Genomic DNA, 26,383 nt, shown 5'->3' with positions numbered 1-26,383 from the left:
TTGCTGTACTTTTTTTTTTTTTTTCCAAGATTGTGGCATAATGATTCAAGCAAAAACAGTGCACAGCAGCTCTCAAGATTGAAGATTACCTGAATGAGCATCTTTTTGGCAGTTAGGTGGCTGAACACTGGTATTCATAGCTTGTCAGAAACATGAGGTGCTCCTCCTAAGGCTATCAGAAGTATAACTTTTTGCCTGAGAAATGGCGCGATAACAAGAAAACGAAATTACTCTTAAAAATGTTTTGCAAGTCTCAAACCAATGTGGTTTTTAAGCCAAAACCAGTGCGTGTCTCACATCGCACATTCATCTGCATTGCAACTTTGCAAGCACAGTGGATCAAGCAGATTGTGCTGCCCATTTATTGTTGAGACCCTGAGTTAAAGCGAAGAGTTTTAGGCAGTAAATATTGCGTTCGCATCGTCACTGCCTAAAAATCAAAACTCTAAGATAGTGCTCATCACTGAGCACCTACCAAACTTCCTCAATGGCATCTCTAAAACTGTTCAACTATTGTAATCAAATATTGTTGAGTAATAGAAAATGGATGTCTGGCGTGACTCTAGTGAACATTTGAATTCGCAGTGGTGGGTTTGCTGGTTAACGAAATAAATGTTATTTTCCAAGCCACTTTAGTTAAGTATGAGATTTGTTTTCTCATTTACTCCTCCTTAATCTTGAGAGTATTATTTCAACCTGCCCTTGTTCTAAAATTTAGATGGTGTGACAAGAAAGATGGCAGTTATTTTAAGGAGGCCATGAATGACAAATATTACCTTTTGTAAGCGGCAAGTGATTCTTGCTCTCTTTTCTCTTAAGGGCTGCCCTCCTTCTGGCATTTTTTTTGTCAGTGTTGGTGCTTTGACAGTTGCAGTTGAATGAGCATAACAAAGGCACACACAGCTGCAACTGCCGTCAGTTGTCTCTCTTTCAGCTGTCACATTAGTAAAAGAAAGTTTGATCAGGCTGGCTTTTATATGCCACCCATTGTGAGGGCCCACACAGATCCATTTTCTTGGCATTCTCTGTCCTGTTTCTTCGAGAGTACAATCTCTACAGCTGCTCTCAAAGTGCGCGGCAGCGTCCAAACTTTAGTTTTTAATCATTGCATCCTTTCAAATCAAATATGCCATATATAAGTAGGGCAATGACACCATATTCTTCAAAATCTCAACTTTGAAGCCACAATTTGCAACTTTTTTTATTTTGCGCTAGTGTATCATATATTGACAATGTTTGAAATAACAGTCTACACTAGAGCTCTACATTTCAGTGGAACTGATATGGAACTCTTAATCTCTCAATTTCTCGAAAATACTTGCAATCATGATATAGTGTCTTAAAGCATCACAAATATACTTAAATGGGATGGGCCAGGCAGCCACTTTCCCCTCCCTTCTTCCTTTCTTCATCTTCCTTTTTGTTATGAAGTCTATGAGAGAGATTTTTAAGCGACTTGCTTTAATGCCGTGAAACCCCTCTATAGCAAAGTCGCTTGGACCAGCAAAATGTTTGCTTTATTATATCAATGTCTTCACTGTATCACTTGTTGGCGATGGAATGGCTCTGAGGAGGCTGTCCGGTAAATTAGTTAGTATTACTGAACACGTAGTTTTGGTTTACAAAGAAATGCTTAGTATACATTCCATCCTGCTCTGGTCATCCCATTATGTGCTAATGATCTATTTTCTTTTATCTTATTTTAGTGTGTTCTGGTTCTCGATTCACTCGAAGTCTTTTGAAAGTACTGTATGTGCACTAATATAATGTGGCCACGAATATAACGTGGCGGGGGGAGTGTTGAGCCCACACAAGAACGAAAGCTTTGTGTGAACACTGCGTCACATTTCCGCGGCCTCAGTGATGTTTAAAATGTAGTTAAACGCGCACAACTACACCTTGTAGGTCCGTTGCTCTGAGATGTCCTAGACTGCATGCGTGTTACGATAATCATCATTACATGGGAAGTACATCGCCATGGCAAACGCTCTTTACTGTAGCTGTTTCTTTATTCAAGGGCAACTGCACCACTTATTGAGAATTCCGCATTATTCAAGGATTCAAATCTATATAGTCTGCAGGCAAAGCATGCCCAGTGTTTTTGCGCTAGCACATAAAGCAGTGACGTAATCGAAAATTAAATTTTAGGCTTCTTCTCACAGCACCGGAGGAGTGCGGAGAAGCTTGGTGTGCCATCACAGAAGGTAAGATATCAAATTTCCGCTGTCGTCAGCCACACCCTGCTGTCTAGTTGGATGCTGCCAAACAACGCTCAGCGGCTTTTTTCTTCGGTGGTGCAGGTTTTTTTTGTCGTTTTTTTTTCCCCCTTGAAAGCAAACGTTTACGTGTTGGAAATGTACTGGTACCGTTGATGACGTCATGATGCACCCCCACTTGGCGCTCTGCACTGTGAAGAAGCTTGAAGGCCGTCGCGATTTCGATCGGCGATTACGTCACCATTTCAGATGCTAGCCCGAAAGGACTTCCATGCTTTACCTGCAGGTTTCACTCATTCGACCCCTTGAAGCTTGTCGATTTCTAAAATCTGCGTAGTTGGCCATTTAGGATGTCTTTGCTATCAGCCAAAAAAATGTACAGTTGTCTATGGAAGGCAAAAAGGACCACAGTTTCACTTTACTGTAAGCGAGTTTGCTATAGCGGGGTTCTACTTCTGCGCATTTGATCTGTATATGTACATTAGTAATGAAATCAATGCCAGGCACTTAAACAGGCAAGCAAACCATAACTAAAGACTTATCCTATGATCGCCTTTCTCTAGCAGCTTGCACACACAACTAGATTTGTTATTTTGTTTTTTTTTTTACATATAGCAGTGAAATTTTATGCTCCATCATTTTATGAACTGCTGAACACCTAGAATTGATCACTAAGCTTGCAGCAGCTTTGTGTCACTAGTGCCCTGCACTGACAGTGTCTGTGCTTTGCACTGGCCTGCCTTCTTGCCCCTCTGTCCCGTCTGGTCACGGACTGTCTTAGAAGATCAGCACCTAGCGTTCATCTCTCTTTGAGAGAAAGTATTGCTCTAAAAAAGGCACAAGACAATGCACTGTGCAAAAGAGTCTTTCTTAGCATTTCACTTGAAATTGTTGTGCGATTGCTTGTGGAATTGTGTCTGCATTTTTAATTCATATTGTTATTGTGCCTAGAATTTATGACTGAGCTGATTGTCATTTCCCTCGTGATAATCAATGTTGTGTATCACTCAGCCTGACCTGGACGAGATCGTGAAGGCCTGCCGTGGACGGAACCTCTTCTTTTCGTGTGACATAGACAAGGCAATTCAGGAGGCTGACCTGATCTTCATCTCTGTCAACACTCCAACAAAGAACTATGGGTTTGGCAAGGTAACCAGCTTTGCACGCTGCTGTTATTTTGTGGGATCTGTCATGTAGGAAGCTGTTGGCAGCAAGGCATTGGGTCTCAAGAGCTAACTTTCACATTATTTAACAGCAGGAGTCGTTTGCATGCGCAGAGTAGCAAAAACCAAGTGTGTGTCCCCTTTAGGCACCAATTAAGTCTGCTGTGAGGAAAAGCTTTTATTGCATAAATCATAATCTCATGACCTGTTGGGAAGTGATATGTAAAAAATTGCACGAAATTTTTGCAAAGTGATGCAAAATTTATATCACTAAGTTATTCGAACTAGCTGTTGCAAAAGACAAATGAAACAAAATGCTGAATGTGCCAGCCACTTTTTTGTTCTTGTGTGCATACAGGGACATTAAATAAAAAATTGCACAAAATTTTTTAGTGTGCAATGCGAATGTTTGAGCATTAGCATTGGCTCGTGTTACCGTGCTCATGCACTGTAACACGAACCACCTTTACAGGCTGAGGTGTTCGAAACTGGGCTTGCTCCCGAAAGGGCGCAGCATGGTTTGCAGTGTCTCTTCCAAGTGCACACTTCTAAGAGACTGGTGCCGGGCCAGGGGACGCTTGTACCGATTCTTGTCCAGCGGCGCGTTTCGAACCAGTCACCTCCTACAGCCAAGATGAATACCCAAGCCACTAAACTACAGGCTACCCATCACCTCTCACACTTCTTTCCTCTTCCCTCTCCCACCATCCCTTCCTTTCTCTCCCCTAAATTTGGAGAGGGGGATTTTCCTTCTCCACTTTTCAACCCATTGCCCTTCACCTGTGTCCAGCAGTGTGTTTCAAACCAACTACTACCTCCCACAGCTGAAGCGGATGGCCAAGCCACCAGGTCTCCTGTCGCCTCCCACCCTCTCCCCTAAATGTGGAGATGGGAGTTCCCTCTTTCTATGTTGCCACATTTAGCTGTAGCTTGAAGAGGTGAAGCCACAGGTTTGACAGTCAGGGCCTTAATGTTTAGAGCGCATAATTCAAATCTGGAAGCTCGCCTTGCAGCCAAGAATATAATTAGGTTCCAGTCGTATCCACATTTGTGGACGACAGCACCTGAAAGGGATATTTTGCGCATTATTCTCGTTGCATCAGGAAGTTATATTTAGTTGTCAACCGCGGAAAAACTAATTTTTTGAAAATTTTGATTACGTACTAAGCGTTATGCAGCTTCCGTTGAAGGTATTTCATTTTGTTTCCAGCTTTATGTTTGAATAATGTTTTCTTTCTGAATTTATGTTCTAAAAAAAATTTGAGTCATTTTGGTTGGCTGAGATTGTGAGCTACAGGTGGGATTAGCCGTGGATGATTCTGCTGGAAAATTGCTCCACTGTAGCGATGCATTAAATCACAGTTAGATGAGGGTCTGTGGCACACTTCTGTAACTTAGCAGACCTCGGTCACCATGCACATAAGCACTAACGTGAGTCATAATTTGCTACTATTACTTTATGAAAGAAAAAACCAGGATCCAGCTCTCCACATTGTGCACAATCTTGGCAGCACATAGGCCTTAAGCAAGGCCAACAGAAGCATTGTGAACACTGTATTGATGCAGTGCTGAACGCGTGTCACTGTTGAGTATTGGAAGTCAGCACGCATGATGCTGTAGCTACACGAGAGCTGTTGTGTTTGGTGCAGGGAAGAGCAGCGGATCTGCAGTACGTGGAGGCAGCAGCCAGGACCATAGCTGAGAAGGCCAGCACACCAAAGATTGTTGTCGAGAAGAGCACCGTCCCAGTCAAGGCAGCGGAAAGCATCAGCCGGATCCTCAAGGCAAACATTTTGCAGGGCGCCAATTTCGAGGTAATTCCCAGCGATGCTCCACTTGTTGCCGTTTTTCGCAAAATTGATGCCACACTCCAATGGCGACATAACTAGTCCAAGAAGGATCAGCGCATAAAACCGTCTCATTTGCTCTGTCACCCGAGTTGTTCGCCAGCACATTTAGGGGTTGTTGTCAGAGTTTTGATATGAAAATATTTCTTGAGAGCACTGCTACATTAATGTCTGCAAACTATGGAGATAGAAGAGCTGCTAAGTGTCACTGTATGCTTTTTCTGGTGCCAGCGAAACAGAGAGAGCATGTGGAACTCTCCACACTGCAGTGAAACTTTTGTGACACCATGACAGCACAGTTCTCATCAGGCACTCAGCTTGTATTTCTAAAAAGTTGATTTGCATGGGCTAGAAGGGCCTGCATAAATACGAGGCTCTAGTATATGATATGTTAAAAAAACAATGCCAAGCACACATGACTTGCACGCGGAAAAAATTAATCTCATTGGTCTCGCTTTCCACTTGAACATGCAATTAGAAATCTGTACTCATTTAATGTAGCACATGTTAATAAAATTTATGGCTATGAAGAAACAGACAAGGGTGCAGTTTTGTCGGTTAATACCCGTACGACAGAGACTCCCAAACTCTTCTAGCTTGTTTTGTGTAAAGCATCATGGCTTATTGACAATAGCTGGGTCTTGCTTGCCTGATCTCCTGCTTTTGTCATTCCCACTGTACCAAATTCATCATCGATAATCAGTGATGAATGTGCTCAAAGCACACTTTTACTGCCTACCCCTACACCTTCAGGCCGGCCATTTTCAAATGACAAACAAATAGTATTTCTTCATTGTGTTCTCATTTATTTCTTTACACCCTAGAGAAAAAGACACTGTTTGACGAACACGAGGTTGTTTTCATTGACAAAGAAACGCTAATTTATCATGAAATTTTAAAACAAGCATGATTCCACATAGGCTGACCCCTGGAGCCGTCTTCCGTAACAGCTCCTTATTGGACCATTTGAGGCGACTCTTCTAGGTCGTGAAAACCGCCTTTAGTTTCTGGAAACAGGAAAACCGGTGCCAAGGTGTATGTAGCTACTTGTAGGCAGCCAAAACTGAAGCTGCTTTATAGGAAAAAGCTACACCCCAGAAGAGTTTCGTTTTTAACACTAAAGTCAAGGAGCACCAGCACCACTGGCAGGTGCTTGTAAGTACAAGTTTAAAGAGTGTGCTAATCCTGATTTTAAGTTCAGGCATCAAAAGCAGAGAAACTTTGGAAAAAAAAAAAAAAGCACACCCTTGCCTACTCTCTTAAATTTAATGGTGACAGTGGATGGATCATGCCATTTGTTGCAAGATGTTTTTCCTGTGTGTGAAAATGAGCAACCCTCCAAATACTACACCTTTTTGTGTTTGTTTCTTCAAGTGTGTTGCCTGTACACTACAATTCAAAAAGTCTAAACAACTGCTCTTCAAGTGTGCTAGCAGTTAAACAAATAAGTGATGGAAGCTGTATATCTCAAATAAGTATGCACAGCTTTCTCAGGTTTTGCGACCTACCAAAAAAAAGTAAAGGCCCTGTTGAAGAGGAGGTTTCAAGCGCCTGAGGAATGTCATGATGTGACCATTTCTAAGAGCGACTAGCGTAGAAGGTATGGCTGATAGGGTTGCACTTGGTAACTGTAACTGCATGGGATAATTATTTTTACTGTTCCTCACACCATTGATATTTTGGTGTTGTAATAGATTAGCTTGCATAGCTGAGGTAGGGCTGTAGTTATTGTTTATGCACCTCAATCTTATTGGATGATCTCTAAAATGTTGTTTTTGATTCTGAACCACTAATTATGGTGGCTTGCAGGAAGCTGAGCTGATTTGCGTTGCTTCCAGGTTCTTTCAAACCCGGAGTTCTTGGCGGAAGGCTCAGCCGTGTCTGACCTCCTGAACCCAGACCGCATCCTCATTGGTGGAGAGCAAACACCCGAAGGCCGGGCTGCGATTGAAGAGCTCTGTTCTGTGTACAGGCACTGGGTTCCTGAAGACCGAATCATCACTATGAACACGTGGTCCTCAGAGCTTTCCAAACTGGTGAGGCATGCATTGGAATACTTCCGGCTTCTTGCTTCTGATGTTGGGAGATTGAGAGCAGACTGTAGCAGATGTAAGACGGCCTCTAAATCTTCCATCAGGCATTCACACAACTGCATCGACAAGCTCTTTTCTCTTCTTGGCGACATAGTTTCATGTCAACAGTGCTCAATCCAGTGCAGTTGCAATTAATATATTGGACCGGAAAAAAAATTTTATGCCCGAGGTTGTGCTAAATACTAGGTCATGCTAAATGAGCGCACTAAAAGGCTGTGAAACGCTTTTTGAATACAGTAAATAAACCTGCACATTTGTTTGATGTCGTGATGAACTTCCAAATCAAATACAATGGAATCCCGACTGTGATTCTCTCACTCTTGCGACAATGGTTACTTTGTGACGAATCTTACAGTGTTTGTTTTGTATAGGCACTGCCACGTAGAGACTTGTTAGAGCAGGTTTAAGCTGTCTGAACAGAATGGCACCTCGCTACCATGGTCATACGTGTCATGAAATATGTTCCAAAATTTGGGGCAGCCTTATTGCAAGATAGCAGAGCAGCTTTTATTACACAAGGGGGAAAAAAAAATCGCACATTTTGAGAGGCAAGAAAACGGCTGTGCTTATTAAGCATGTACTACATCCTTTATGTGAGATTCTTACTACAGTCAAACCTGATTATATCCACTACAGTCAAACCTGATTATATCCAACTCGGTTAGATCGAATTATCCTTTATGTCAGATTTCTGAGCACTTTAAAGCCACAATATGAATGTATAGGAAAATGTACGGCTGCATCAAACAAAAATTTGCCATCACATCAGATAGATCGAGCTCCAGGCAACACCGGGTGACTCAAGAAGCTGACTTTCCCTCAGCACATCTCCAAGGATTAGCTTCCCCACATAGACCTGTGGGTACTTTGGTGCTGCGTAGCGTATGCAAACCAATGACTGTGCAGATTTTTCATGACGTAGGCAGCGAGCACATACCCAGCCAACCAGAATACGCGCTTTAGCATGTTGCACTAGTTCTGTCCTCGTTGCCATGCATTTCGCACATGCAATGCATCGCGCTGCCATTGGTAACTTTGCATGGTTTTCATTGTCTCTGTGTGTGCGCAGTGGCAGCCGCAAAATGGCAGATACTCTCCTTTTCTATGAAACTGCAAATTATGAAGCAAGTTGAACATGGTAAGAAGAAATCCAAAGTCGCTGCTGAGTATGAGATACTGAGAGCACGCTGAGTACCATTATGAAGAACAAAGCTGACATTGAGGCTAAAACGGAGAAGAAATCTGCCAGACATGTACACACAGCTGTGTAATGAAGATATCGAGGTAGCTGCATACAAATGGTTCCTCGACATCTGCCTCACCGTAGGTAGCGGCTGTCCCCACTGCTGCACTGCGTGTTTCAGCAACATTGAACTTCGTTTCATACCTCTGGACCAGGGGATAATCTGTGTGGTGAAGGTTGGTTGTAGGGAAAATCTGATTGAACGGCTCCCGCAGAACCTGAGGGCTGGAAGAGGCCTAAAAATTCACCTCTTAGGCATCCTGCCTGTGCTGAGTGAGTCGTGGAATGATGTCAAAAATAAAAATAATAGAGAATTACTTGTGACATTGTGGTCTCTGCTTTGCTGGAGAAGGCTGAGCAAATTCTTTGCTGGGTGAGCTCGACGAAGCCGTCACAGGTTTTGGTGATTTGTGGAACCAGTTGTCCGCATTTCCTGGTGCTATTTGTGATGGGGCAGCCCTAGGTGACGTAGTCTCTGCTGACAACAACGTTCAGACTGTAGGAAAGCTTGCGGACGGAGGCGATGTGAATTGTGGCGAGTACTTGAGGGGACCTATGCGCATGTGCTTCAATGTGCTCCATGCACTCAACATGGTTTGTCGTTATTGCTCTCCGATAGACAGAACTGTTGTGACACAGTCAGCTCCACAAGGTGAGCCGCAGTCCAGAAAACGAGTTCTGAGAAAAAGGCATTCAAAATTGAACACCATGTTTACTTCTCCAGAGGGCATCAGGGTTGTAGCCCTTGGTGCCATTTGGAATGCAGCATTGCTTGGCTATCTGGCCTTTTTGCCTGGGTCACTTTTGATGGCTCCTTTCTCTGCAGGGCATACTTTTCAGCGCTTGTAGTAGATTTTTGCATTGTAGCAACAGTGCCCAAGGAGATGGGGTGCACGTTCATGATCCACCGCATGCTTTCCATCGCTGATCCAGCCACTTTCCGCAGAAGAGCTACCAGCGGAGCCTGAAATGCTCAGTTACATATCTGGAACGCCGTCCTCAATAAATTCACTTTCAGCAGCCCACAGGGAGGTCATTTTACCATTCTTGGTCATAGGTGGCTTTTGTTGGCAGCTGCCATAGCAATTCGCTGGTTTGTACTTCTTTTCGAAAGGGTGTTGGTCGGAAAAGTCTTAGAGTTTCGTTGCATTCCAAAGCCAAAATATTGTAATGCAGGATGAGCAAGCGTAGCTAGCAGAGTGCAAAAGCACACCATGCCATTGGGCCCCACGTACACTCCACCGATTGCTAGGGGCAACTGCTGAGAAGACCAATCCCGACGCAGGCTGTCATGTGGCGAGACCTTGAAACTTTTGCTTTTATGTGTTTGCTTCTCCGCATGGAATCGAGCTGCAGCAGTAATTTCTGGGCAGTAAATGCATATTCTCTGCCAAATAAACGTCAACGCAGCTAGGAAGAGCCATACAATGAAGTTTTTCCTAGTAACATAGATTGGGTGGAGTTGTTCATGGTGTCCCTTTAATGGAGCATGCTGTTAGTCCTGCCATTATGCTCACAAAAGGTTCGCAGTAGATGCTCCTTGAGGACTCCTTGCGAGCATGACTTTATGATTACTTTCAAGACATGGACACCAATAATTTGTCAGGAACAGCCTGGCATTTCAAGGTTTTGATGTCTTCTGGCATGGAAGCATTGGAAACTCTTTTCAGACCGCTAATGCTTATCCTATGGCTTGTTCTTTCACTTGCAGGCTGCACTCCTATCTCTTCTCACTGAGCCACTTCACAGTGGATGACTGTCACTGACATGCCAGCACTGGTGTGCAAATGATTTAGTGGAAGCATACTGTTCTGCTACTAGTTTTCTTACTCTACCGTATGAAGTATTCACTGCTTGGCCTAATTCACAATGGACACTGCAAAAAATTCCCCATGAAAATTAGCTTAATGCTTCAAGGAAACAGCACCTGGATACTTGAGTTCTTCATCTTTGAAAGTGTTTGCGTAATGCTGACTGTCAAGCCAGTTGGTGAATGACCGTTGCTACCAAAACTGCACAAAATATACAGGGCGTAGGATTTTTTTTTTTTTTCTCCTATGTCCTGTCTGTCTCACGCGAAGTTTTTCTAGAAAAGTGTTTGCGCATAGCTCCTCTTGAGAAACTCACTCTGCGGCAATGTTGCTGCTTCTCACATTACTCCGTTTCCACCCTTGCAGGCTGCCAATGCTTTTCTAGCCCAGAGAATCTCTAGCATCAATGCAGTGTCTGCCATCTGTGAGTCAACTGGTGCGGATGTTTCCGAGGTGGCCCATGCCATTGGCAGTGACAGCAGAATCGGTCCCAGGTTTCTACAGGCCAGTGTCGGTGAGCAGGGCGTTCTTGTTCGCAGCAGGTGTTTCATAGTTAATTAAATATAGTCATGTTTTGATCACAGGGAAATCAGGATGTGGTAGCAGCGACCTAGTTGTCTGAGCATCCACCTCGTGTGAGGGAGACGCAGGTTCAGTCCCCAGTGCCACAGGGTACCGGTCGATTTCACGGTAGCTTCAAGCTTTGCTCTAAGCTGAGGCTTCACTTCTCAGGGGCAAAATAGTCAGTGGGTCTGTGGCCCCTCCTTATGTTGATCAAACATGGTAGCCATAGCACTCTTTGGCCTTACACCTTTAAAATCATCATCATCATCATCAAAAAGTAAGCAAATGAAGAAAATGTTTATTTTTTTTTTTTATTAAAACATTTGGCAGCTGTATCAGCTATATTTTTGTCCAAGTGCTCGAAAAGCCCAAACAAAGGCAGTTCAAGGAGCCTGGTGGTTCCTTGAAAACCACTGTGAAGATTCGTTCAGCATTAAATTTTGAATAGCCTCACAACTCGAGTTTTTATTTCTGCTTGTCACCTTCTTTCTTAGGTTTTATTTCTGCTTGTCGCCTTCTTTCTTAGGTTTTGGAGGAAGCTGCTTCCAGAAGGATGTCCTCAGTCTGGTTTACTTGTGCGAGTGCCTGAAGCTGCCAGAAGTCGGCAATTATTGGTACCAGGTAAATTTTCACTTTTTTATTAATAGCCATGTCAGCACATCCTTTCCCGTGCACTTATTCCAAGCACATAAAATGTCTGTATTGTCTTATCACAATTATTTTCCTCACATATGAAAAACTGCATATATTTTCGATATCTTCAAATCAGGCAACTAATTGGAAGTTTCTAACTATATGTCTCATTTCTGATCTGTGTGCAGCCTTTAAGCTTTCTTAATTAGCTTCATACCAAGTACTTTTCTTTCATCTCAGAAATGTTGTTTTACATAATGAGCTTGGTTTCCACTACAACTAGTATAAAAACTTTTGTAATGCTGACGTCAGCTGTAGTCCCTCAGAGGAGTGGCGTGGATGCAGTGTACTGTGATATGGGCAAAGCTTTTTACATTGTTACCTGTTGCATTTCAAACAACTTCTACTGCTTGGAATCGAGGTTTCATTTGTAGTCCTCACATGCAACTATCTCCACGATTACCCTGGCTTTGTCAGCATTAATGGACAGAAAATTTCGGGTGTTTTGTTCTGGTTACACCAGCGGGGAGAGCACAAGAGAGAGTAAGGACGCGGCGTAAGGGCACACAACACGCAGGGGACAGACTTCATTTGTCTACACTGCAACTGGTGGAGTGCCTCAGGGCTCTGTATTAGGCTGCTTGTTTTCTCTGTTTATACAAATGACATTTTCAACGTGATCAAGATTTCTTCATTTGACCCCTCTGCTGATCAGTATATAAATATATTCAAAATAGGCAACAGAGTTGAACCTTGATATAACAAACTTCAGTTTAAGGAAATTTGCAAAGTAACAGATTTTTTACCCCAATCTCTGCCCCATTGAAAACCGGGTATTATTTTTTTTCCTGCAGTTTAAAAATATATTTTTGTTGTGCGCTTTCGATTTAACAAAGTCCTCACACATCGCCACTATGTTCCAGGAGCTTCCTTGACAAGCAAATGGCAATTATTGTCATTATTTGTTCAGTTCTTATTGTCTTGATCTTGATATTTTCCAAAACTCACTGTCCCCGTTTATATTTGAACTTTTCAGCGTTCCATTTTGAGCTCCACTTTGAGCAACGTGTTTTTATTACAAGTAACTTCACAAGTAACTTGTATGTACTTTTGTGTTGGTTTGTACTATATCACTTTTTTTAATTGACCTTTTAACTCAAAGGTATTTTTTTTTTGTCATCATTGGTTTGTGGATGTTCTTGATGTGATGTGTATGCATCAGTCGTACTTCTTAGGGCTTTCATTCTACGAGAGTTCCCTTTCTTGGTATTATTTCATTCTTTTGTTGGTTGTTATCTCTATGTTATTTATATGTGGACATTTTTTTTTATTTTTTTCATCAGAGCATGCCCTCTTTAGGCATGTCCTGTTTCATGTTCTTAGCCGCATGTTCTTAGCCAGTGTCCTTAAAATTGCAGGTTGTGGAAATGAACAGCTTCCAAAGGACTCGGTTCGCCAAGCGAATTATTGAGCGGCTTTTCAACAACGTGGCTAGGAAGAAAATTGCAGTGCTTGGCTTTGCATTCAAGAAAGACACTGGAGACACTAGGTGTGTGCTGTCCTGTGAATCGTAGATGCGTACCGCAGTGAGTAACCTTCACAAGAACTTGGATGTATGCATTGGTGTTGTGAATTTCTGTAATGTTTGAGACTAAGATGGTGACATCGATTTTAGAGGTAGTGGAAAATGCTACTACACAACAGGCAGTTGGCAACAGGCAACAGTATAAGCTTCGTTCACTACCAGTGAAGCACTCTATATTTATGAGTCTGCACTTCTCTCACTCGGTAGTTTTATGCTGTGGCTAACATCTTCCATAAAGCAAGGCAGTACCTTTGGATTTGCTAGATATCTCTGCATGACATTGAGACCTAACAGCTTGTGTTATGGCCATGTTAGAAACTATAGAGAAGGTTTGCCTATTTTTTCTATGGCATTTGCGGAGCCTGCATCAAGAAAGCTTTCTTTATTAGCGAGAAAGTGCAGTTTTGCTCCTGTGGTTTTTAAACCGTATTGCTTTCTTCCTTTCTTTTGACTTCTCACTCATGAACAGAGAGTCGGCTGCCATCTACGTGTGCAAACATTTGATGGAAGAAGGAGCCTTCCTGAACATCTATGACCCCAAGGTGCCGAAGCAGCAGATCATCAAGTAAGAGTTGCACTGTGTGCTCAGTGTTTCTGATCTGTGTCATGTGTACTATTAAACTGCTTTTTATTTTATTTTTCTGTGTTTTATTGCAGTGACCTCAATGGCACGGGAGGAGAAGGCGATGGTATGTGTGCAACCACCTCTCTGACTGTTGGCGGCACCCTGCTGGTGTATGACGCAGCCCTGTTGGGGCGATTAGATCCATGCATTGCCATTTCTGGGTAGCTTGTCAGAGAACAATGAACGGCAATCAAGGTTGTGCCAACTGAAGTTCTATTTAATAAAACTGTGCCCTCAGGCATTTTGAAGGCTTTTCCCCTTTATTTTTTTTTTCAAGAGTTTCAGCTGTCAACCAAGAAGTTGGTTGACAAAGCACTGTGAATCTGTGTTAGGACTCTCAAAGCCTTTGAACAGCAGCATTTTGCTCTTCTGAGCACAGTACCTTCTCGTCTGTGTGTTGAAGATTAGCATTTGAAGCAGGACAATCTTTATCTATAAGATGTCAGAAAAAGAAAGAAATCAAAACACTTCAGCTAGTAGTCTCAGTATTGCCGTAATATTTTATAAAGGCTGACAACAACTCATTCAAAAGCATACAAATGTAGTGCAGTAGGTATGTATAAAAAAGTGGCCTTAAAGTTAATGACACTGCAAGATTTTTTATTATAATAAACAGTGTGGAAGTCGTCCTCTCAGAGTAACGTCATTGGCAGGCTGTTTTTGATGGTACGAAACCATCGGTCGTTATTATAAAGTTGAACTTGTTCAGCCTTATTTTGTTGTTGGAACACTTCTTGAAATATGATAGGCTTCCAAGATGTCAAGGTCAAGAACTCCATTGTCTTTTAAAATGCACATGCGAGGCTAGCATTAAATTAAACATTAATTCCCTACACACGTTGCTGCAGGTTTACGTACTGGGCTTTGCGTATGCAAGGGCTTTCTTTTATGTTTTTTTATGCCTTGCATTGCCTTATTTATGCAGTGGAAGTCTCCGGTCATAGACGTAACTTGTTTCTTTTCAGTGCTGAAGCAAGTGGAAATCTTCCAGGATGCCTACTCTGCTGCCCAGGACACGCATGCCATTGTTGTTTGCACAGAGTGGGATGAGTTCAAGGTAAATGTGTAGTATTTAAGGCCTTTTCTCATATCCCCGCAGCCATGCAGAGGTTTCTCTTTCTTTTTTTTTTTTCCTTCCTGCAATACATTGTCATCGCTGCACGCGAACAGTGCTTATAGCATGGTATTCGTGGCATGTGTGGTACATCCCCACATGGAAAAAAAAAATTCTGTGCATTTCAGGCTTTGGGAACCACGGAAACGTGCACTGAAATTTGCTATTATGTTGGTCATGGCCGTCAATTTGCACGTGCTTATGTGCTGTTGAAGTGCAGTGCAAGACTAAACTTAGTTCAGTAGTTCAGTATCTTACACATTGTGTGTGAAATAAGTGGTACTAACTTGCAGATTGATAAATAGAAACCATTAACCGGAAATCGGTAGCTAGAAAGTCTCGTAGGTTTCACTTGTAACATGCGTTGAATGTGTTTATTGATGTTTTTACAGAAATATCTTTTAACTACTTCGAATTCAGTATGTCCAGATTTATGTGTAGCTGTATCATTCTAAACTGTCTTCTATGCTTACTGATGCTCCAGAAACTTGAGCTTTGCGCCTTGCCAAGAGGTCCTACATGCAGCAGATACTTTGCAGTGATGAAGAGCTGTGCAGTGTTCTTTCAAATTCAGAAGCATTCTTTTGTCAAAATAAGCCCTAGCGTTAACTTTCATCATGACCCCTACCAGCACACTCACCGTCTTACTGCCATCTCCTTTGTACCATGTTTTACGTTTTTGGATGCCAAATATATACAACGTACCCTCCGACTAACGGCCGCACTTCTTTTGCAATTTTGGCAGGGTGAGACTCTTAAACGAAAATAGCATTTTTTCAGTTTAATTTTCCATGCATGTTCTAGGGGAAAGTACTTTATTGCATTGTATGACGCAGTGCTATCCGGTGCACAATTGCAGATAACTTTAGGATTTTTTGTCGCTACCACTGTTGCCACTGATTGGGTCCAGCACCTCACCGCCTTCATAAATGAAGTCAGTCTTGTGTTCCATGCATTGCATTCAAGATTTCTGCATTTTTAAAACATTTAACAACAATATCCAGGGGCATGGGATGCCATAAATTCCAAATCCATAACCAGTGAGCTGTAGTGGTGCTCTTCTTAGCCACCCTGTCAGCTTCGCTTCATGGCTGGCCATTGTCATTTGCACAGACATATGAATTCTGTTGTAAATTGCACACAGCTGTGCAGTGGTGCATGCTGGAAGACTGTAATAAAAGATGGCAGCAGTTGGCTGCCATTGTCTGGCAGCTCAGTGGAAGTGTATTGTGCAAGGAAATTTGTACACAAGTGAAACGCTGTTGGTCTTCACACAGTGTTTTCCCAAATTCCAAGTTTGGGGAGCAGCCCCATACATAAACGCAGTCCTCAGTCGACTTGTGTAGTTTGTAGGTTACATATTGTTTTAGCGCTTCATGGTGTCATTTCTTTGCATCAGATGACTTACAGGTCTAATATTCAGCATCACTCGTGACCTTTTGCAGTACTAGTCAGTTCATTGATTACCATTGCTTATTTTTTGTTCTGTTTCTCACTGCTGCTGCTGTCATGCAGTTTACAAGTACTAAAGGCTGAAAAGAGAAGACAGAATTCGAGTGACCTCAAATACAAGCAGCCCTGTCCTCAGACACGGGGATCGCACCCATACAGCTCAATCTTGATGATACAAATACAGTCGATACAAATTTTGGGATGACATGAATTTCTAAAATTCCCCGGCTAGGGTGCGTTGCACAGAATGTGCAGAATTTTGGATGTTCCGAACACTCTTCCACCCCACTATAGACGACATGAACATGCGAGCTGCGGCCGCACCCTCGAGCACTAAGCACTGCCCATACATTGCCGGCACTGTGATCTCTATACTCCGTTTTATACTGTAGCGTACTTGCTGACGAAGGGGGCTTTAATAGCAGGCACGAAAGGGAAGGCCAGGCAAGCTGGCGCAGCAAAGGCGACAGATTCCACACGGCGCGAGCCCTACTTCGTCGTCGTCGCCCTACTTCGTATGCGCCACCTGGCAATACTAGGTGGTAATACGTCAGGTACAATGCTTGGAAAAGCGTAGAAGTAGTCCGCATGAAAAATTACAGGGGGACGTGTTAATTTGCGCTTGTTTCCTGGCCGAGTGGTCTAAGACAAGAGAAGGGGATAGCATGTCACCTGCAGTAAGAGCACATTTATTCCAGCTCATGACTTTCACTTAAAAAGCCTGCAGGCAAAGCATTTACTGTTTCTCACTCACCACAAGAAATGCACTACTTTATGATCGCGGATGTAGGCAGTGCAAAACAAGAGTGTTAGGCTTGACAGCGTTGCACCTTATGTATGGAGCGGAGTATAGTAGCGCGGCACTGATAGCCTTGCACATCGCCAACTCTGCAATCGCTGTCAAGCTGCTGTATACACAGGGAGCAGCGCTAGTAGCGCCACGGGAGTAAGCAGCAGCACGCGACCTGCATGTTGCTGACATCGCAATCACCAGTTGTTGCTGTATGCACGCACTGCAAGTAGTGAGCTGTGGCCGCGCGGCCACAAATTCCATCAGCCATAAACAGAAATGCATGGATGCATTTCCCCTGCTTCTGCATATAGATTCTGTTCGTTTTGGATTGTATGCAATTTCGGATTATACGAATTTTTTTGCGACCCTGTGAGATTCGTATCATCAAAATTCTGCTGTAGTCGCAACAAATTCTTTTAATTTTTTTGCACGAAAAGCAGAAAATGAAGATTTCCCATGGCAAATTTCTTACTCAAGACTTGGGTGCACTCTCTTAAATTTGCCCCAGATATCCTGTCCTCAAACACAACCTTAAGCTGATGCTGAATTAGAGATTAGTAGCTTCCTGTGTGTTTTTTACATGGCTCTGTATAGAAGGTGTGGCCAAGGCAGTAGAGGCAGGAATCTTTACACAAAGCCTGCAGCTTTCTGCAGAGCAAACATGTATTTTCATGAAACCTTAAGTGAATGTTGTGGCCTGTATAACAGTGGAGTAGTTAGCATACTTCTGCAAGCTATTCAGGACATAGGTGTCTGATGATCATACCCTTGCGCACCTTATGCAGTCTCTGGACTACCAGCAAATCTACAATGCCATGGTGAAGCCCCCATTTCTGTTTGACGGGCGGCGCATTGTCGACGTTGCCAAGCTCGAATCCATCGGCTTCCAGGTTGAGGTGGTTGGCCAGAAGACGGCACGTCAAGGACTCAATCGTCTCTTTGCCAACCACATCTGAAGTGTGGTGGCCACTAGAGCCCCACTCCGGGCCACACTGCCAAGTACAAGGCTCTTGCGGGTGCCTCTAAGGTCCACCAACGGTTCCGGAGTTTTTGCACTGTATTTTTTTTTTTTTTTCACCAGGCACCAGCTGCTTTTTTTTTTTAGCTTACAGCCACACTTTAAGTTGAACTTCTGGAGTAACTTCCTTCCTTTCATTTGCTTGGGGTTGCCTCATATTTTCAGTGTGATTCTTCAGTTTATTCTCCACAGAATAACATTTATAAGCAAAATTTTTATTCTTTTGAATAAAAGAAATCCAGAATGACCACAAAAAAAGAAAAAAAAAACAAGTTTCTTTCAGTCTTGCACCCCTTGCAAGAGTACAGGGCATGAATACGGTTATAATTTGATGTATGCATAGGATTAGATGCTGGCTATGTTAAGAGTGTCCTTGGAAGCAGTGTAGTGCTATGCATGGCTTCTAATGGATTGTTTTCAGTATCTAGCATTTTGCAGCACTGGCAGTGTAGTGCTAGGAAAACAATAATAGGTATCATACAGCTGATGTGTAATCCGCTGTCTTGTGGCTGGTAATTAACATACATCAGCAAAAAATCAGCAAAGATCTGAATACAATATCATTCCTCGCTCTCTGCTTAGACATTATTTAGCTCGTGGGCAGAAGTTGTGTAGCCATGTGTAATCAATTCAAATGTGTTGCTAGCTGCTTCCACACAGGATGCATTATTTATGTTTACATTTTACAATCCAAGTTGTGTTAGTCGGAATGGCATGGTCAGTTTGGTACCATGTACTTCTTATTTGTCTTCACTCGCACTTTACAAGGCTTTTATTGCGTTGTGCTCTCCTTGTGTCTGAAACATGCAGACATTCTCTGTTCCTATATTTCGCTGTGTATTTAGGCATTTGTTCTTTACTCAGTAGAGACAGCTTTCAGCTCTAGCAACATTGTATGCCGAACAGCGCCTCTTTTTTTTTTACATTTTTATAAACCAGAGGGGGGAAAACGCGGCGTCTGCTCTTCACGATTGTTGGCGTCCGTCAGCCTCTTGCTAGTGTTAGTGGGAGGCAGGCTTTTGGTATTTACTCTTTCATTAGATGATACGCATTTCTTTAGTGGTTGGTGTGTTATTTACTTTAACATTCATATTGTTAACCAGGCAGCACCAGTTCACGCTGGCGCTTTTTTCAGTGTGAGTGCATGCAGATGTGCCATTCTTTACACTGGTGCAGTGCAGCCATGTATTTTGCATATTGCTCATTTTTATTTTATTTTTTGTTTCCCTCCGTGTGCTCTCAAGTTCTTATTTGCTGTTCACTTCATTTCTCACATGCTAAGGAAACCAAATTTTGCGAGCAAAGTAGACCAGTGTCTTTCACCAGAACAGTGCCATCATTGCGAGGGCAGAGCAAACTTTGATGTGAGCGGCATATCAAATCTGTTTTTGTGTTAGTTTGAGGTTATGTTAATCTTAATGAAGTGGTCTTTTTGTGAATGTATTCTGGCTTGGAGCAAGATGGTGTGCCCACCAGTATTATTCAGCATTAATTTGTGTTCCGTTTGATGTTTACTCGGAAGTCTGCATTTTTTTTAACGCTGTGATGTTAATGTGAAACATTATTTTACCTTATTGCAGTGTTGCTGGTACTTATCATAATGTCTTGAGTGAAGATTGATAATAGAAGTTTTAACTGCCAGTTCTCTTTTTTGTTGTTGTTACTGCATGTAATGCAAATTTTCAGTGTATTTAGGCCAAGTGATTATGAAGTTTAGCAGTGCAACCACCCTATTTGGTAACAGTGCAAAGAATCTGCAATGTCACCTTGTTTTAATCTGCCGGGGTGATCTGGTGGGGTGATCCGGTGATCTGCGTAACTAGTGGAGATGAGGTGCAGTTTAGAGGACCTCTTTTATTTCACATGTGCTAGGTGATCTCCTGCTGATGACTTTCCTTCTGTTAAGGTGTTATGTATCAAATGGTAATGCTGGGTCACAGTCAAGTGAGGCTAATTTCTAAGAAATACTTGTTACCTTTAGGTGCTCTTGCGAAGTTGCAGGCGAATCATGGTCATAGTCAAGCTGGTTGGTTGTGACGCACTGCAGCTTTAAACAGTCTTATATGCTGAAGGTAACCATTAGCATCGAAAATTTTCCTTGCGGTTGTCAAGTCCCTCCTATTGCTGGACATTTTTCCGTTAAGCATGTTATACCTGGTGCTTTTTTTATCAGTTTTGTATTCCAATTGTATAATTTTACTGTGCTTTGGGAGGTTGTTGCACAGCTCACATTTTTTTGTACACCTTTTTAGTGTCTGCTTTCTATATTATCTCAATCTCCTTGTCTTTACAAATGCTGCAGTATAGTTTATAGAACAAAATTATGGCACCTAATGCAAATTTATCTGTATTAATAATGGGGCAGTTTCTCAACTTCCTAATGTTGATATATGTGCATGTTTCCTTGTGGCTGCATCCCTGAATTCGCGTTATATGTGCAAGATGACTGTTCAAAATGTGGTAGGCATTGGGGTTCAGGCTCTGTAAAAATGCACTGTAAGTAAAGGTACAAGAAACTGCAAGTGCCTGCGAACTTCGTTCTACATGGGTTGCTGCAGTCACAAAGTATGGTCTTATCTTTCCCTTTTATATTGAGGTTTTGTGGACTGCTGTCGTTAGTGAAGTAGGAAATCATTTTGAAAACATGTATTCAAGAAGCAGTGCTGTCTGATTCGTTGTCAGCAATTGAACAACAATAAATATATTTTTATATTCCACGTAACTTTTGTTTATGAAATTCTTTGCTATTCCCAGATTCATCACTTTGGTTTCAATCACTCCTAAATGATCACCATTTGTTCAAGCCATGTTTCAGCTAAAAGTGTTTATAAACATGCTATAAAAATCTTTACCCCTGCAATGCATTTGATTTCTATGCTTTTCAGTATGCACGTATTGTCACAGTATGGTGATGAGAGGTACACCGGTTCGATCCTGGCCACGGCGGCTGAATTTCGTTGAAGGCGAAATTCTAGAGGCCCGTGTACTGTGCGATGTCAGTGCACGTTAAAGAACCCCAGGTGGTCGAAATTTCCGGAGCCCTTCACTACGGCGTCCCTCATAGCCTTAGTTGCTTTGGGACGTTAAATCCTAATAAACCAAACCAAACCAGAAGAGAGACAGGCAGGCTTGTTTGTAGAACTTGCATGGTGACAGTGATACTGACAGGTGCACTGGGCTGTTATCGGAATCATTTGGCCAGGTCCATAACTCTTTTCAGATAATATGCTTGCATTGTCGTGAACAGCCGCAGAATCTGAAATTTCTAAGCTTGATGCCAATTTTTAAAAAATTAGTGCTTTCAAAATATCGATCTTTAAGCATCCTCATCCTGTTATGACTTTGAATAGGGCCTGCTAAGTGCACAACTATGTGCACAACCCAGAGGCTGCACTGACAACTAAGCACAAGTGCTTACCAGCGATCGTTTCTGAGTTGCAGTTGTGTGACCACCTCGGTGGCTATTGCTGCTTCTGTGTGTTGCCACTTGTTAAAGGTGCCTCCGCATCGGTGCCAGAATTCAGGGTTGAGATGAAATTCTGGCTAGCATCCTTAGAATGACCGGGAAAGACTCACGTGCTCCATGTCAATTTACAGAGCTTATTGGCCCCACCTTGAAGCAAAGTGCCGAAGAAACTCGCATGGCAATGCCCCTTTTTCGCCAGAATGCAAAGCAAAAACTTGTTTCTCGTGTGGTCTCGAAAAGTGGCAGCAGCACGCTCGCAAGAAAGCGTAACAAACAAAGCGGCGCAACGTGCGAATGGCCAAAGGAAATAAAAAAATGCTGAAGGTTTAACTTTTCTAAACCTAGTTATACAAAGCGAAAGCGGGCGATATCCACGGGGGGGTCAGATGTCGCTTGCTGACGACGTTGCAAGGTCCTCTGCTTAACGTTAGCGGCAGTGGCGTAGCCAGAAATTTTGTTCGGGGGGGGGGCTCATGTTGCAGCGTGGCCTCCTCATAGAATTTGTGGAGGGATCAAACGCAAGAATAATAACTGCATTGCCATTGACAATGCCATTGTGTATTAGATAATGCTACGCACTGTGTAGACAAGTGAAATGTGTATTTTTTAAAATAAAAGAACATATTAGTATGCCTTAAAAATCATGGCAGACATTTGCGTATATAATAAGTAAAGAAAATATCACTCGAAGTCTAGAACTATATCCGTACGGAACCAGCAAAGCAGTGAATGCCGCTGATATGAAAAATGTAAAGGCCATGAAATGAGCAAGTAGAGGACAAGTATTTTAATGAATCTTTGTCGTTCAAGAACCTTTACATTTTTGTGCATATGCAAAGGCCAGGGGAAAATCTCAATGACGTTGTCCTTCATTCCAGAGTACTGCACAGCAGCAGCTGTCACCGATCATGTATTGCGAGTAATTGCACCGAAATTTTAGTCGCAACAGCGAGCAGATGCATAAGCGAGGAGTTCTGCAAAATATACATTAGATTGAAGTGCGAAGATAAAATGGAGTATTAGAAATGCGAAGATACAAAAGGACAAAAAAGTGTCACTGGAAACGAAGCCACCGTATGTATACACAAAATCTCGCAACAAGATATTTAAATACACGTACGTCTCCATTAAATCTACGTATCTAAGCAAAAGTCACTCTATATAATGCGTCAAACAAGGCAACTAAATATCTTGCGCAATCACATATCGTAAACTTTGCACACGGAAATATGGCCGTGACCCTTCGAAATAATTTCGGGGGGGGGGGGGGGGGGCTGAAGCCCCATAAGCACCCGCCCTGGCTACGCCCCTGGTTAGGGGTGCGCTCCTCTTTAAACCGCGGCCAAGCGCGCGATGAATCAAGTGGTCTGACAGCTGGAGAGCGCATGCGCGGCGGCTCCAGCTGCGGTGGCATAGAGCGCGCGCGCGCCGGCGGCGGAGCCACCGCGGCGAGTGACGTGACGTGGTAGAGCCAGCGCAGCTCCCTAGCGGCTGAAGGTCGCTGGAGGTCATAGCGACAGAGTCGGCGAAACTCGTGGAAAATGGCTTAGTAAAGCTTTCGCATTAAAAAACGCCCCTATGCCCAAAGCGCTGTCATTGCTTTGAACGCTTTCTCGGGGACGTTGGAGGCACGATGGGGTGCCCTTGTTGCGCCTGCTGTCATCGGGATGTCCTTCCCACATGCTTCTTAATTCTGGCATCGGCGGCGCGGGCTGCAGATTACCGGAGCATTCTTCGCCATTTACGCCCATTCAATCCGCCCGGCGGAGGGACGGAGGTATACACAGGCACAATTACACGCTTCTACTCAGATCAGATTTCTGAAACGCCTCAATTCTAAGTACAGTGGGGCTCCTAAGTTTGATTCGTAGCCATGGGCGTCCGGAAGGGGGTGCAAGGGAGGGCGCGGTCGCACCCACTTGGAATTAACTTAAAAAAACAGCAGTTGCTAACACTGGGCCGCGGTCCGTGGCGTCCTGTATTACTCCGCTGGCCAATCGAAAAAGAAAACGGAACCAGTTTCTTAATGTTTGACTATATCAAACACTGCACGTAACAAAATTCTAGTGCTCATAACTTTTTTCTTGTGCTAAGCTTCTTGTTTACATAACAAGAAACTCTTAAGCAGTGCACTATTTTTTTGTCGTGGAGGAATTCTGTGCGCGGAGGCTGATTGTGGGCGGAGCTTCACTGTATTTGGTGCTAACCTACCGCCTCCTCCACGGTGTGGCCTCCTCCATCCCCGGACATCGGGTGCCCCCCCCTGGAAAAAGTTCTGCGGACGCCCTTGTTCGTAGCCAATAGTAAAACATATCTTTCCAGTAACCTAAAAAAAAATGTGTCCCAACCGAAGTTTCTGACCACTGTTCATGAGCAAGATTTGCAGAATTGAAACAGACTATGTGCAAGCTTTTCTGATTCAGCTGATTACTCGTTGGTGTCTTTACAAAACTGGCCATTTCAGTTCGTTTTATATGCATTAATAAACATTTTATTAGAGCAAAAGAAAAATAAAGGAATATAAAATTTATTTTGTAAAGAAAACGGCCGGAATGAATAAAACTCTCGAAGGCTTACGCCCTCCTTGAGGGTGAAGGGGTTAAGTTTGTTTTTTTTTTATCTGCGAAGTTTCTGAGAAAGCTGTATAGCTCTCCTTTGTAGCTGTATGGCTGCGCTTGTGTGGATGCTAATGAGCAATTGTACTCCCTTATTACAAATCTACTCCGTCTTGGGAGGAGGAGGAGGAGAAAAGCATTTATTTAGTAATGTACAGAGAGGTGCTCGGGGAGAGGCCCCTAGTGGGTCTCACCCCTTACAATACTAGTCGGAGTCCCTCATTCCGGGATCCCGTTGGTCGAGACCGCTACACAAGTCCGCCGAACCAGGGCCTACTGGGCCGATAGTTCCAGGCAGCTGAGTAGGGCCGCCTCCCAGTCCTCTCGGGTAGGGGAAGGGGTGATTGGGGGGAGAGAAGGATTTTTTCTGCATGCCCAAACCATGTGGAAGGTGTCGGCCACCTCCCCACAGAATGAGCAGCGGCCGTCAAAAGAAGGATTAAAGTGCTTGAGAACCGCCGGGCACAGCAGGGTGTTTGTAAAGAGCCTGAGGAGAATTCGTTCGCCAGCTTTACCCAGTCCTTTCATAGGAACTGGGTATCGCCGGTGTTCGGCACGATAGTGCTCAGTAATTTCTTTAAAAGAAAGGAGAGGGCTGTGATCTGAGTTAAGCTCCTCCCAAGGGACGCCTGGTGCCCGGTGAGTGAGTGCGCGGGCTGCCTCATGGGCGGCTTCGTTAGCTGGCATGCCTTGGTGGCCGGGGACCCATATGATTGAGCGATGAGTTGGATCGCCGTCGCGAGTACTGCGGTGTAAAATTTGGTGAGCGAGTGGAGTGATCCAACCGAACTCAAAGTTACGACAGGCTCCGCGAGAGTCTGTGAGGATGAATTTAGAGTCGGGATGGGAGGCTGCGAGGGCGATCGCCACCTCCTCCGCATGCGTTGAGTTGGGCGCTCTGAACGAGAGGCCGTCCACCTGTTTTCCCTCGTGTATGACTGCAGCCGTGTAGCATTCCCCCCTGGAGCGGTAGGGGCCTGCAATGTCGACGTAGAAGACGTGTTTCTTTGAGCCATAGTGGCGGTGCAGGGCATTCGCCTGCGCCTGGCGCCGGCCATTATGGTCCTCCTTGTTCATCTTAGTCGGAAGGGGTCGAACGTAGAGGGCGCTTCTCCACAGTTCTGGCACTCGAACCCGTTCCATGGTGTGGTGATCATGTCTGATATGTAACCGGTCCAAGAGGCGGCGACCGGACACGGTCTGGGCGAGACGCGTGTATTGGTTAACGAGATGCGCCTCGCGGAGTTCTCGATAGGTGTTCACCACCCCCAACGCGAGAAGTCGCGCGTTGGAAATGGATATCGGGAGTAGAGCACTGCACGGGCCTAAATCTGAGGCCCGAGCCCGGCCCGGGCCCGAGAACTGAAGCCCGAGCCCGGCCCAGGCCCGCGGCTTCAAGCCCGGGCCCGGCCCAGGCCCGCTAAATTATGGCTCTAGCGAGCCCGGCCCGGCCCGTGAATCTTCGAGTGAAGCCCAGCCCGGGCCCGGCCCGGCCCGTTTCACAGTTACGCTTGAGATATACTGCTCACTCTGAGCAAGTAGACTGCTACTAGACCGATAAGAAACTGGCCGACAAAGGTTCTGATAACAGTTTGGCTTGCAGAAAGTTCGTTCTTTTTAACCCAGAAGAAAGTGATTAAGAGTAGTGCTCGCCATGCCCGTCTTTTGGACAGTGATCTCGTGTTGGTGCGCAAAGATAAACTAGGAAGTTTCGAGAGCCAAATAAAAAGGGCTGCATACGCGCGTAACAGACTACTTTGCATTCCCCCATGATTTTCATCAGTTATATTCTGCCGCCCGGAAGTATAAACATTAAAGCTGCCTAGCAAGCATTGGGATGACAATTTTAGTGAACGCGATCTCACAGGTTGAGCTTATAGCCGAACTGGTCGCCTTTCAGCAGAAACGAAATGCTAAAAGGCTTGAGTATTTCACGGTGTGTGTTTTGAAGACTATGTTCTTCACGAATGCATTTATAACAGTGTATAGGTATGTTTTGGGATGACGAACGATCAATGGCCAATTAAGACCGGTTGAATTTTAAGGCGGAAGCCTTTAATGTCTCATCGTTGTAAGCAGCAGTTGTCGACAGAAAATGTCACGCTTTTCAAATGGTGGAAACGGTCGTGACGTCACAGTGCGCGA

General features: G+C 43.9%; 1 protein-coding gene across 3 annotated transcripts in view; it reads left to right on the top strand.

Moving 5' to 3' along the window:
- The window catches only part of sgl (UDP-glucose 6-dehydrogenase sgl), a 30,344-nt gene extending 9,465 nt beyond the window's left edge, over positions 1-20,879 (top strand). For all 3 annotated transcript variants that reach the window (XM_089566391.1, XM_089566389.1, XM_089566390.1), the window contains exons 3-12: positions 3,228-3,365; positions 5,029-5,193; positions 7,065-7,262; positions 10,740-10,887; positions 11,464-11,558; positions 12,989-13,119; positions 13,625-13,720; positions 13,813-13,844; positions 14,746-14,837; positions 17,925-20,879. In XM_089566391.1, the coding sequence (XP_089422517.1) occupies positions 3,228-3,365; positions 5,029-5,193; positions 7,065-7,262; positions 10,740-10,887; positions 11,464-11,558; positions 12,989-13,119; positions 13,625-13,720; positions 13,813-13,844; positions 14,746-14,837; positions 17,925-18,095 (1,266 nt within the window). In that variant the 3' untranslated portion in view covers positions 18,096-20,879. The remainder of the gene's footprint in view (positions 1-3,227; positions 3,366-5,028; positions 5,194-7,064; positions 7,263-10,739; positions 10,888-11,463; positions 11,559-12,988; positions 13,120-13,624; positions 13,721-13,812; positions 13,845-14,745; positions 14,838-17,924) is intronic.
- Positions 20,880-26,383: the final 5,504 nt, after the last annotated feature.

Source organism: Amblyomma mixtum, chromosome 1 (assembly GCF_055824585.1).
Source record: "Amblyomma mixtum isolate Tamu chromosome 1, ASM5582458v1, whole genome shotgun sequence".
NCBI classification, from domain to species: Eukaryota; Metazoa; Arthropoda; class Arachnida; order Ixodida; family Ixodidae; genus Amblyomma; species Amblyomma mixtum.
This window is presented reverse-complemented; position numbering and strand designations above follow the sequence as displayed.